Source organism: Homarus americanus, unplaced genomic scaffold (assembly GCF_018991925.1).
Source record: "Homarus americanus isolate GMGI-L3 unplaced genomic scaffold, GMGI_Hamer_2.0 scaffold21314, whole genome shotgun sequence".
Lineage (NCBI taxonomy): Eukaryota > Metazoa > Arthropoda > Malacostraca > Decapoda > Nephropidae > Homarus > Homarus americanus.
The window spans coordinates 2,020,054-2,033,804 of NW_024720811.1; the positions used below are offsets into that span (position 1 = coordinate 2,020,054).

A 13,751-nucleotide genomic window follows, 5' to 3' on the forward strand; every position below is an offset into this window, starting at 1 on the left:
ATGACGTCATAATCATTGTTTACATCCGATGGCCCCACTCTACCAAACGCTTCGGTTGTCACGTACTGTACTTAACTTGAAATCCTCTTAGCGCCACTTATTTATTTATTTATTTATTTATTTATTTATTACTTGTTTCAATACTCAAGATTTATTTTTATAATTTGTTATCGTTATCTGGAAATATTATCAGTAAATAAATTATAAAAGTTCGCGGGAAATCACGGAATGGACAGCGGCCTCCGGATATGACGTCACCGTTTGTTTACATCCGTTAACCCCGCCCTCCGAGCCTACTTCCGCCTCCTGTGTTAAGGTCCGTGATAGATAGATAGATAGATAGACAGACAGACAGACAGACAGACAGACAGATAGATAGATAGATAAATTTTGCCAAACTAACCATCATGTATAAAACTCACAGAAAATTCGCGGTATTCTTTTTATTCATCTTAAAATTGACTCGATATCCCCCCCCCCCCTCCATACCTCTCTCTGCACACACGTCATCACACACACACACCTGCCCCACCCAGGTAATTAGACCCCAGAGACCCTCATACTCACCTGTGATTAAACTAGAGCATTGATTACCTATGGCCTAAATTATTCTCTCTCTCTCTCTTCCTTCCCTCACACAAGTCTACTACAGCACTTCACACCCTTTCCCTTCCTTGTCTTCCTCTCACCTCTCCCTCTTACCCCCTCACCTCCCTTCTCCCCTACCCCCTCATCTCTCTCCATCCCTTCTTCCTTTCTCCTTCCGGCCACACGAGCTTACATTACAGTAGGCTAACCCCACAACACAAACACCCCCCCACACATTTTAATCCTTTCCTATCCACCCTCTCTCCTCCTCCACCCCCTTGTCCCTTCTTTCTTTCCCCCTCCCTCCCTCCTTCCCTCACACACTCACACCAGACATCAATAATGTCAATTGATTGCGGTAGACAGATAGACAGATAGATGGACAGACAGACTGCTCTCACTGGCTAGCTGAATTATTAAAACTACGTCGTCACGACCGAAGTGCGGGTATAATTGGATGATGTGCTCTGTAATATGAATGGTGGTAGAGGGCGTAATTGGTAGTTAATTCCATATTAGATGGTGTAATTGGTATAGTTAAGTAAACGCTTAGTGATGTAATTGGTAAGAAATGCCTATTTTATGAGTGGTATACAATGTAATGGGCAGTTTTGTCAGGAGGATGCGTGTAATTGGTAAAAATATCAGCAGTATGTAGTGAAATTGGTTCCTATTAATCACGAACCAAAATTCCAATATAATTTTTGTCTTTTTTCCTCAGATACCAAGAAATAGGGTTACTGTAATAGTGACTGTAATATCAAAACACTCAAGCCTTAAGTATACGTCTAAACAATACCCCCATTTTCTACTTGGTGTGGACCGCCTGGAAAAGTTTGTTGACATAAACCAGATGACTTGAGCCAATGTTTACAAACACAGCTGATTGGCATGGTGCGTCTTCTCCCAGCGCTTGAGGAGAATAGCTCTTGTTATGTTTAGTTCTTTGGTGTACAAGTGTTGATAAATAGTTCCTAGGTTGTACTTTTTGTTACCGCCAATAATAGGATAAACTAGGAGAGAGAGAGAGAGGGGGGGGGGGAGACAGGAGAGAGAGACAAAGGAAGTGTTGACAACGAACTTTGCTGACTAACTCGCTCCCTGTGGGGTTCAGAAGATAGTTTCTAGCCGTCCAGTAAGCTAACAAGTCAGGGAGCTAATAAGTCCTACATTCGACCCAAAACACGAAAGTTTTATATGGTTTAACACCCCACTCTACTCAAATATATATGTAGTTGTTAATAGTGAAGAAACGTACAAGTGATTTAATTATATAACGTGTGTAATTTGTACTCGGCAGGTTTTGATCGAATAAAGAACAATCGAGTCCTACAATCCCACAATAATTCATCGGGCGGTTCAACTTATGTTTACGTCAACACATGGAGAGTACTTTCCCTGTACACTGTGCCTAAATCTGTACTTTTCTACCTGTGATCTATCCCAAAATACGTAAACTTTCTACATGCTCTCTACGCCAAAATCTGTACTTGTACTTTCTAAATAAAACCCAGGAATCTCAAATCTGTAAAATGAAAACGATTCCACCCATTCCGTGGAGCCATGATGAAAGTGACAGTACAACACGTTCTCTAAGACAGGAAAGTGACAGCACAACACGTTCTCTAAGTCGGGAAAGTGACAGCACAGTATATATCAGGTGCCTCAAAGAGAGCTCAGGTTCTCAACTGCCTCAGCCATGTTAATATTGTTATTATTATCCACTCTGTATCTGTGTTTTTCTGGCTAAATAAAATGTTTCAATCAAACACGTTCTCTAAGACAGGAAAGTGACAGCACAACACGTTCTCGAAATCGGGAAAGTGACAGCACAACACGTTCTCGAAATCGGGAAAGTGACAGCACAACACGTTCTCGAAATCGGGAAAGTGACAGCACAACACGTTCTCGAAGTCGGGAAAGTGACAGCACAACACGTTCTCTAAGACAGGAAAGTGACAGTACAACACCTTCTCTAACCATGAAAGTGACAACACAACTAATAAACCTCCCAAACGTTTCAGAAAATGTATGAGACGTCGGAGAACATGAGCAGCGAGTTGATGGGGGTGAACATGACGAGGGAGGAGGAATATGATGGTCCAAACTGGGTACCTCTCGACACCTTCATCGGTCTCGTCCTCGCCTTCTCCTCGTGTCTCTTCATCGGCATCTCGGTCATCCTCAAGAAACTGGCGCTCAGGGATATAGAGGTACTGTGTGTGTGTGTGTGTTCTACAGTGTCTGATGGCTTAACTACCTAACCTATACCTACTACCTACCTACCCTCTGCCCCTACCTACTCATCTACCCGCCTCTTCCTACCACTGTCTATCCCTACCTACCTACCTACCCGCCTCTTCCTACCACTGTCTATCCCTACCTACCCACTGTCAATCCCTCCCTACTTACTCACTGCCCACCCCTTAAGGTAGTAGGCAGCTACCAAACAGGGAGGTACTATCGCCTGGGAAGATATTGGAAGCATAATGTGTTGTCTAATGGTAGACCCTGCTGCCATATGTGACCAAGTCCCAGGTTGCTGATCTGACTTTCTGCCTCACTTACACACAATTGCAGGGTCTCAATTGTTTCTCTTACTTTGACAACACAAATTTTTTACATATATTGTTTCTCACTATAGATTTTTGTTTTGTACTTTTTTAAGTTCTTTATTATTGTTATTACAATATTATTATTGTTATTATTATTTACTTTTTATTATAAATTGTATTTACTGTGAAATATTATTACTTAATTTTTAGATTTTTATTAAACATTCAATTTACTATGAATTATTATTATTATTATTATTTTTTTTTCTATTGGGCACCTCCCTACATCCTTGTGTAAGGTGAAGCGCAGAAGCGTTTACAACGGCACATTTTCGCCCCTCAGGGCCCGATGTGGGTCAGTGACCTGTGCCCCGGTGGGCTAATCCCCGTAAAAAAAAAAAAAAATCTTCCCACTATCCCTCCCTCCCTATCCACTGCATCTGCCTTAGGTGTAATATCTTGCCTTAATATTGAGTTCCAGAAGATAATGACCTTTACAATGTGTCTGTGTGTGATGGGAAGGTGTTCGGGGAGCATCAGCACTCACTTCTTATATATCCTTGTTTTAGTGAGTGAAAGTCAAACCTATGGGAACCACCTTCTTCACACCTCTAATACAATATCTTATCAACGTCACTTAATAACCTCTTGATCTCTCCAGTGTTTAAGAATGTTTGTTGATCACCCAGGTGGGTTAATCTTGTTAAGGCGAGATGTTTACTGTAATAATTCAGGTTACAGCTTCAATAACGTCATATATATTATGTCTTAATATATGTCTACGTGTACTGTACTGCTATCTACACTATTATACATCACTGTGGTGTAGAAAGTGGTGATTATTAGCACTCGTTGATGTAAATATATTAATGAAAGGTGATATCTGCAGACTCGGGGCGGCACACGGGCGGTGGACGGAGGGTATGGCTACCTACGTCTCCCCAAGTGGTGGCTGGGCATCTCTCTCATGGGTCTCGGGGAACTCACTAACTTCGTGGCTTACATCTTCGCCCCGGCCATCCTGGTGACGCCCCTAGGAGTCTTCTCTATAGTGTGGACAGCAACTCTCTCCCCTTACTTCCTCAAGGAGAGACTGGGTATGCTGGGTAAACTAGGGTGTGTGTTGGTGCTGGTGGGGTGTGTAGTAGTGACGCTCTGTGGTCCTAAAGATCGAGAAATTGCTAGCATGGATGAGTTACAGTCACAGCTCCTTCACCCGGGGTTCTTGGTGTACGCCGGGCTGGTGGTGTTCGTCTCGGGTCTCTTCATGGCTTTAGTCCCTCGCTACGGTCACCGCTACGTCATGTTCTACATCACTATCTGTTCCTGCTTTGGTTCACTCTCGGTCATGTTCTGTAAGGGTGTGGGTCTGGCCCTCAAGCAGACCATCGGTGGCATCAACGAGTTCACTAACTGGGCCACCTGGGTGTGTCTGGTGGCACTCATAGTCTGCCTCCTCATAGAGACCATCTACATGCAGCGGGCACTTGACCTCTTCAACAGCTCTGTCTTCATGTCTATCAACTACGTGCTCTTCACTTCACTTGTCATCGTCGCCTCCTCCATCCTCTACACTGAGCTGAGAGAGATAGGCGTCAAGAACATCATCCTCACACTCCTTGGCTTCGTCGTCAACATCGTGGCGCTGTTCCTCTTGCATTTAGACAAGGAAGAAAACACTCCACCACCTACAGACGAGGAGAGGAACGACGTGCAGCCCTCGCCACAGATCGCCAAGGTACCTCCGGCTGGTGTGGAACAAGGCACACCACTCCTGGGTCGTGCCCCAGCCTCCCCCCTGGCCGGCCTCAACCTCCCTCACACAATGTTCCCCACCAAGACCAACTCGTGCATGTCACTCATCAGCCAGACCTCCCTGCACAAACACACAGCCGGCGACAACCACCACACAGCGCCTCACAGTGATGACCACGACAACACCAGCCAGCACAGCAACACAAGCCACGACAGCAGCAGCAACGTCAGCAGGGGTGGCAGTAGCAGTGTAGACGGCACCAGCAGCAGTAGTAGCAGCAGCAGTAGCCACAGTGACAGTTTAAGGAGACGTGAACGCCAGCAGACAGGAGACTCAGCCCGGGGTCACTGTAGGTCCTCGTCCGGCTGTATGTGTGAGGTGCCACTTCTCACTGAGCTTCACACCTCCAACTCCAAGTTAACCAACCAGCCATCAGCCTCTAACACACCCACCTCCAAGGTCTCCTCCTCCAAAAACAACAAAAGCAGGAGTAGAAGCAGAAGCAGCAGCTGTAGTAGCAGTAAATCAGGGGAAGTTAATGTCAGCCTCGAGGGTGATGACAGCTACCAAAGACAACATCACAATCAGGCACTCGTCTGATCCTCACCTCACCAAGTATTACCTCAGTGCCACACATTGTAGGCCATACACTGTATAAAATACCACTCCTAAATTAGTTGCCATTTGGTACAGAAACTGGTTGCCATGGTCGTGATTGATTCAATAGTCCAACAACAAACCCGATTCTCACATTGCACCAAATATATTATTACAAGAACTCAGCAGTTTAATTTGAACACAAAAAACATATGAATGCATTCAAGAGGTCATTTCAGAGGTTCAAAGTCGGCACAATACTGTTTTAGAAACTGTGTGTGAGTGTGTGTGTGTGTGTGTGTGTGTGTGTGTCTCATATAAGTACGTCTGTGGGACTAAAATCGTCAGTACATCGTAATCAGCTGTGAATCCTTTAAGGTGACCCCCTGTAAATAATAACACACCTGGACTACGGAGGGACTGAAACACCTTCCAAACTCAAGTGATTTATGAGTCACCTTTGAGGTTTGTAGTTGACATGACATGTAATTTGGGTTACCATAGAGACCACATAGCCCCAAATATCATGTCATGGGCTCCAATATCATGTCATGGGCTCCAATATCATGTCATGGGCTCCAATATCATGTCATGGGCTCCAATATCAGTGTCATGTCATCTTTGAAACACAGAAATGTCAAACTATTCATAAACAACACCCCAATGATAAAATTATCAGCAGCTATAAAACTCTGTAAGATTATTTTTTTTTTACAGATAAGAAAGTCATTTACTACAACCCTTATTGTCCAAAGTATATAATTAAACAGTGACATTATATACTATAGAGAACAAGTATAGTCTAGTAAATAAGGAAAATAAACTGTTTTTGAGGAATAATAAAGATATAGAATATATACAGTACAGTATATACATTACAGGTGACACTGTAAATTTGGTCAGTACTATAGCCAGTGATATTGTAAGTTATATGAGGAATGTTATATAATGTTTAAAAGCTTAAGCTGATGTGAATATTATTATTTAATATAGTATTCCTTATGTATAGTTAATACTGTATTATTATGTGTATAGCAACAACCATAATATAACTGCTTAATATAGTAGCACTTAGTATATTTAAATTTTAGTTTTTTCTTTTGGTCAATATTTTAACTTTTTGAAGGTTATATCATGTGTTTAATATGAGGTGATCAAAAAGTTTGGTGAATGTTAGAATAATAGCTACCGTTTTATTGAGCATTAAACATGTACAGTACCTGTACTTCATTCACCCCATTCAAAGTACTCCCCTCCCGCACATACACACTTGTTCCCTCTCTCCTGCCACTGCCAGGAACATTGCTCGAAGTCCTCCTTCAGAAGGATTGTCGTCTTGAATTGGATGTCCCTTATAATGTCGTGCATTTCAGTTTGGGGAACAGCCAGAAGTCATAAGGTGCCAAGTCAGGAGAATAAGGTGGATGTGGGATGAGAGGAATGTTTTTCCCTGCCAAAAATTGCTGGATAGAGAGTGCTGTGTTACTGGGCATATTGTCGTGATGGAGGAGCCACCAGCTATTCCACTTCTCACGTCTTTTCTGTCTGACTGCCTCATGCAAACATTTCAAAGCATCTAGATAGAAAGCTGCATTAACGATAGCATCCCTGGGGAGAAATTCTGTATTCGCCATTCTTGCCACGTCAAAAACAGTAATCAGCATGACCTTCACTTGCAATCTCAACTGAAGTGCTTTTTTTAGTCTCGGTGATGACGGTGTCTTCCACTGGAAGCTCTGGGCTTTGGTTTCTGGGTCACAACAGTAAATCCAAGACTCATCGCCCATTATCACCTGGGATAAGAATGTTGGATCTGAAACACACTGATCAAATAAGTTGGAGGAAATGAAGACGTGACTTTCCTTTTGTTCATCTGTGAGGATACGTGGAACAAACTTCGTGCTGACGTGTCTCATGTTCAAATCACCTGTCAGTATGGCCTAAATGAAACCAAACGAAAGACCGGTCTCTTCCGCAATTTCATGAATGGGGTGACGTTGGTCTGCCCGGATGAGAGTGCTGACTTGAGTAACCACTATTCATTCATTCATTCCTTGGTAGTGGTACCATTCACCAAACTTTTTAATCACCTCCGTATTTCTCAAAACTCCAGTTAAACTCAGTCCCTTTGACATTTTGAAAAGGCTTATTATCATGCATATTTCCCCTAAAGCATGATACAGTACTATACTTTTATATGTGCCAGTATAGTTAAGGATATACTGTATAAATGTATTCAGTTAACACAATGCTTTATATATACTGTACATTTACTTTCTTATGGCATCATTTTGTTATATATAATGTCTAAGTGTTGTTATTTTGTAAGAGGAATGTTGTAACTAAATACTGTACTGCTCTATACAAGCATGATACCAAAGTATTCATAGTATATTAATGTTTATTTTGTCATTAATTGTTTCTTTTCCCTGATGTTATTTTCTTTTTGTTAATGCCTCATTTAATTTGTTATTGGTATATTATCTCTCACTATCTATTTACCTATCTTTCTCTTTCAGTCTATCTCACTAAATCACTGATCTAAACAATGGATAACAAGTGTTTCATATCTGTATACCTATCTAACGCCTTCAGGTATTAAAGATTTCCCAAAGAAACATCAGAAACACCTGTTCAAAGAGTCAACATATTATAAGCTTACACTTGAAGATAATACTTGAATCAACAACCTGTAACATTCATCACATAGAAAATCTAACATCCTACTTTATATTTCTCATAACTAGACTTGCAGACTTCCAAGTTATTATGTTTGTAAGAGATTAAATTAAATGCTTCTTTGCCTTATACTTAAATTCATTCCAGCTTTTATGTTTTTTTTTTAGTTTTGTTATTTACTTACCACAGTATGCAAATGTGGCAAACCGAAGTTGTACATATAATATATAACTACTAATTATTTGTATATATTTTTACAGTATATAACAAAGTAGTGCATCTTGTTGTTGTTGTTGATATAATGTATTAGTATGCCTCAACAGCTGATGTATTTAAGCACATGGTCAGTTTCTTCAATAAACAACAACCATAAAAAAATAGGAAATATGTACTGTATACTACACTTCCTCTAACTTTTTAACGAAAAGAAACTAAGATAGAATACAGCCTCGTGTTTTTGGTCGTCTGTGTAAAACTGTAACATAATGATATGATGTTAGTGTAGCTGCTTACAGTATGATAGGTTAGGTTGGATTGGGTTGTGTTAGCGTCATTGTGTAAAAGAGCACAGTACTTTTTGCTGTTTCTGCTGCATCTTTGGGCATTATCATACTAGGATGTTGTTTAGCCTGTGTAGCATTTGGTGACTTGACAGAATGATGGTTGAATTTATATATTATAACCCCTTTATGGATGACGGTTTAAGTCATAACCCTTTGAGGACGAGGGTTTAAGTTACAAGTTATAATGCGATGCAGTTACCAATCACATTACAAAATAATGTAATATTTGCTATTACAGAATCATATATTATGCTGTACTGAATGAAGCGTCACTAGAAGACTTTTTGTTTCAAGTTAACTATTAGATATCAACACAATTTAATATCCACAGAAGTGAAAGAAGTATTGTAGTATTATTACAACGGGTGAATACATTATAATTGAACGTACAGATGAAAACACAAGTCTACTAAAATAATTTGTGGCAGGGCATCAAACGTGACCTGTGTAGATTATATCGAGTCTACTCCTCAGCCATGAACTCTTGTCATAGGTTCAGTTGATGCTCATCTGTATAGTATAGTTCTGTACTCTATATTAGGCACTAGAATTTATAGTTTTTGAGTGTATCTTTGCCGCCATTCTCACGTTTAAAACCAAAGAATGATTCGAACAAGTTGCTTAAGGACTGCACACCCTCGTAATTCACTAATATACTCAAACAGACGCTAAAACACAAGGCTGATTAATAAACCCCATACTCGACTGTTATTGCATATCTAACAGTGCTACCTACACAACAACCAAAAAGCCAAATTTTTTACCACTTTTATATAGTACCAGACATAAAATAATTAAAATGCCTTGGTAAACGTGCATGTGTCGCTGCCTTGATAATTTTACTGGACTAATTGAAGGATATTTACAATGTGATTATCTGAGTTTATTTTCACCCTGACATTTCAACTAAACAGCCTTATCGGTGTGAATATGTACGTATATACGAGTACATGTCCATTTGATTGCCTTATATTAATGCCTTTACACATACTGAAAGGAACTAGTAATATGAGTTGTCGTCGTTTAAGTATTCACTATTTTTTGCGTTTAACCTCGAGGTTGACATGTCACAATACAATATATAACGATATACTTGTATAAGGGGCAGTCTCAAACCATAAACTGAACCCAAAAACTGGTGAGTACAGAAACAGCCTAATAATGAACAACTTATTTCTTGTTACAACTTATTAATATCCCCTAGCGATAAATTATGTAATACTGCAAAACTAAAGTGCCGTACAGAAGTAATACTTCTGTAATAGTGTTCAATAATGAATACCAAAAGGTTCCAACACCTTTTAAATAAACAGTGTACAGAGCTCCATATAATTATTGTTCTGTGTTGCTGTCGTGTATAATCTGCTAAAAGATGAAATATAATCCACACCAGTTTAATCCCTCCTGAACTAACAGTAGTGACATGGATACATAACTGATGACTGAATACGAAGTTTAGAGTAAAAAAAAATATATATATTTTTAAATGTTAAATAATAATGATTTAAGTGATGGTACTGTAAAATATAGAAGCCTCGTTACCAATAGCGTTATATAAATTGCCAAGTATCATATACAGCTTATTATGCAATGCATATAACTAATTTATATACTTAGTCTTTACATACGAGTACGGTATGCATGATTAGACTGATCGTCGAGTTACCTAAGTGTTAACGTTGTCAGTAAATGTGAATAAAAAAAGTTGACACGTTTGTTCGTTTACCTATTGAAAATAGCTTACGGATGAGCTAATTTACTAAGAACAACAGTTTAATAAGACATGTGTACAGTGTATAATATGAATATTTTGCTTGAATGTGTTGACAAAATTTGATGGTACGTAACTGTATTTAAAAGATGATGATGATTAGGTTAGCTTAAATTAATTTATTTTAGATTTAGTGTTTTACGGATTAGGATAGGTAAGGTTGGTTTTATCAGGTAGTGTGAGACTTAAGGTAAATTTGGTTGGTATAAATGTTCCTCGTGGTGGGTGAGTAGCATATAGTATACTGTATGGCCTCAGCTGTCACCATATTCTCATACCAGCGTATTATAAGATAGTCAATGTTAGGAAATTACTACGAATATGACCGATTTCAGCTGCAATGAACAGATCCGACCCCCAACTCATCTGATACAAGTCTAATGTGGAGGGATTCAGATACTTCACAGGTTTCTGAATAGCTGGGTTCATGAAGAGGCAGGTGAGGCGACTCGACTTTCGTTGACGAGTGTACTAACTATCTAGACACCCTCCGCCGTAAGTTCAATGTCGTTATAGTAAAAACTAACTCTAAAATATTAGCACGTTTATGTATTTTCTGTAATATCAACGTAATATTGGACTGTTATCTGAGCAAAATGCGTTGTCATGTTTCTAGTTAAGTGGACATGAGCGTATGACTCGATGTGATGTTCCAATGATTCGGTGGTTTAAAGGGTTCAAGTCTATAAATCAGAATTTTATATTAAGTTAGATGAGTTATAAAGCCAATGAACCTTCGAATCAATGAGCCATTAGTAAGGACATAAATGTAGAAATAACTGTAACGATCTTCGATAGCCTAGTATTGCTGAAATAATTTTGGTGAAAACTTCTATGTGTAGTCACTATATAACCCGATATATAACAAATCATTAGATATATACCAGTTAGACCACTATATATCAGCAGTAGTTTAGTAAAAATAAATAGCGTTCCTGTTTGTTCAGTGCCAAATATTATTACTGGTTTAGACTTAGACTATGATAGCCTACGTTCACTTGGCGTTCTTCAGCGAGAGGTATACTGACGACCAGGGTGTTTATAAAGACCGTGTGAGCTTTTAAACTCTAATATCGTTGTCTTTTCATCTAGTTATGTTGAAAGCTAGAAATGAATGCAATAATGGGCCAAACTTTATTAAACCCGCGCCTTTTATACGTCATTTACAGATTCTTATCATGTGTATACAAAGTTATTAAAGTTTAAAAGTGTAGAACATGATATGGGGAACAATTATGAGAATACTGTATACTACCAAAGTGTTGTAGAGTGATCTAAAAGTCCCTGCGTTAATTAAAAATATTCCGTTATACCTACATTGTCATAAAGTACTTACACTAAATACTGGAAATGGCCACAGTAGATGTTGAAAGTGACTTCCATCTCCAATATTTACTATAAGTAGAACAAAATATATAACAATGTAAGTATAACAAGGAACAACTATAACAGGAGCTAAAGCCTTGTAGAACGTACCATAAATGTGTCTTATGATAACCTGCCCTTAACTCAGCAGCTCTATTAGATTTCCCAGAGTAAATATAGACATCGTGTGCGTAAGCAGAGGACTGGCCGTTAATAAGTTAAAAAGTTCATAGTCGACGCGACATTAGTGATTTTTAGTCCCACAAAATAACTATTAACGTCTCCTGTACACACACACATAAACACACTATTGAGATCTGTACACACTCATCGATACACTATTAACGTCTCCTGTACACACACACATAAACACACTATTAAGATCTGTACACACTCATCGATACACTATTAAGGTCTCCTGTACACACACACACACACACAGCTCAAAAACGGTATCATGTGCCTGTCGACCCCTAACACTCTTGAACGCATTACATTGAATTTTATATATTTCCTCAGTATTGTACACATAACCACCCCAGCTACCATTCTAGGAAATTCAAAGTGAACAGTAAGACTAATATGTGTTACGATGGTACAGTACAAGTTCAGCCTTAAGGCGCCCACACACCTTCAATTATGTTTGTCAAACATGGTGTTTGACCATACAATTTGAGTGTGTCACACACACTGTGGGCGCCTTTAGTTCCTCCGCAGTTTAAAATATACAATGCTACAGAGGTCCACTACAATCTAGCAACAGCGTATGAATTTTCTTTACATATAAATAATTGTTTTAATCTAACTTTCGGTATTATTAATGTCAATTTTGCCGAGTTTACCCACATTTTGACAGTTTACTATAGTTGACAGAACAATTGGTATTTTCACCGTGAAGGAGTGAACTGCCCGCACACTCACACCCACCCAGCTGCCTCAGTACTGTGTTGTCACGTCACCTAACTAATACTTCAGCTAACGTACTTTTCAAAGTAATGTTAATAACGTGCATGTAAATACATCCAATATACCAGTTGTGTTTAAAGTCCTTGGCCGTGGCTGCAGAAGCGAAATAATTATCAAACACAATTGCTATTATACAGTATTGGACAACGGACCTACAGCGTGTGATTGACTTTCGCTAACCAGACAGACACGAGGGAACTATTCTACAAATTTATCAGAAAATGTAAGAAAATATCCCTGATATGTTTTTTTAGATGAGCACACGATTTTATTTACTACTTATTGAAATAAGATATACCTATACAGCCATACTAATAATACCGTGTGGGTGTCACCTGTACTTTTAAATGGAAATATTATGTGCTTAAGTTGTAAGACACACTAAGGTGAGTAATACTCCCTCCCTCGGTCAAGCAAGACGTACAGTATATTTGACTGTTTAAACCCGGCCAAAAATCTGCTTAAATTTTAAAAGTTACTATTTTCAGCTGTAATGTATTTTTTTATTAAAATGAATACTGTATACAGTATATTCCTATTTATCTTAATCACGTAGTTTAAGAGCTAAATTGGTTAAGCTTGATAAGTGCACTGTTAAGAATCTCAGTGTTAACACATGACCATGCAGTCTAAAACAATGTGTACACCAAACAATAAACATACGCCATTGTTTCTTTGAACTGAACGAGGCATTGCATAAGTGACAAGTCTACACTCTTTTTTTTAATGAGAAATCAAGCAATTAAGTTGTTCGGTTTGGAAAACACATATCACTAAATATTCTTGTATTTTAATGAACAAGGTCTCATTTTGTAGATATTTTACCGTAGTACTATGGTGTGCTAATGTAAAAGGGAAAATGTGGACACAAATGCAGCAATAAACACAAATATAAATTGTACTAAGTAAAA

The 13,751-nt window shown here is 38.9% G+C and overlaps 1 protein-coding gene across 1 annotated transcript in view; it reads left to right on the forward strand.

Moving 5' to 3' along the window:
- The window catches only part of LOC121861217 (magnesium transporter NIPA2-like), a 46,597-nt gene extending 32,846 nt beyond the window's left edge, over nucleotides 1–13,751 (forward strand). Inside the window, exons 2-4 of the mRNA XM_042358851.1 lie at nucleotides 2,613–2,801; nucleotides 4,033–6,044; nucleotides 6,105–13,751. Coding sequence (XP_042214785.1) covers nucleotides 2,616–2,801; nucleotides 4,033–5,499 — 1,653 coding nt within the window. The 5' untranslated portion in view covers nucleotides 2,613–2,615 and the 3' untranslated portion in view covers nucleotides 5,500–6,044; nucleotides 6,105–13,751. The remainder of the gene's footprint in view (nucleotides 1–2,612; nucleotides 2,802–4,032; nucleotides 6,045–6,104) is intronic.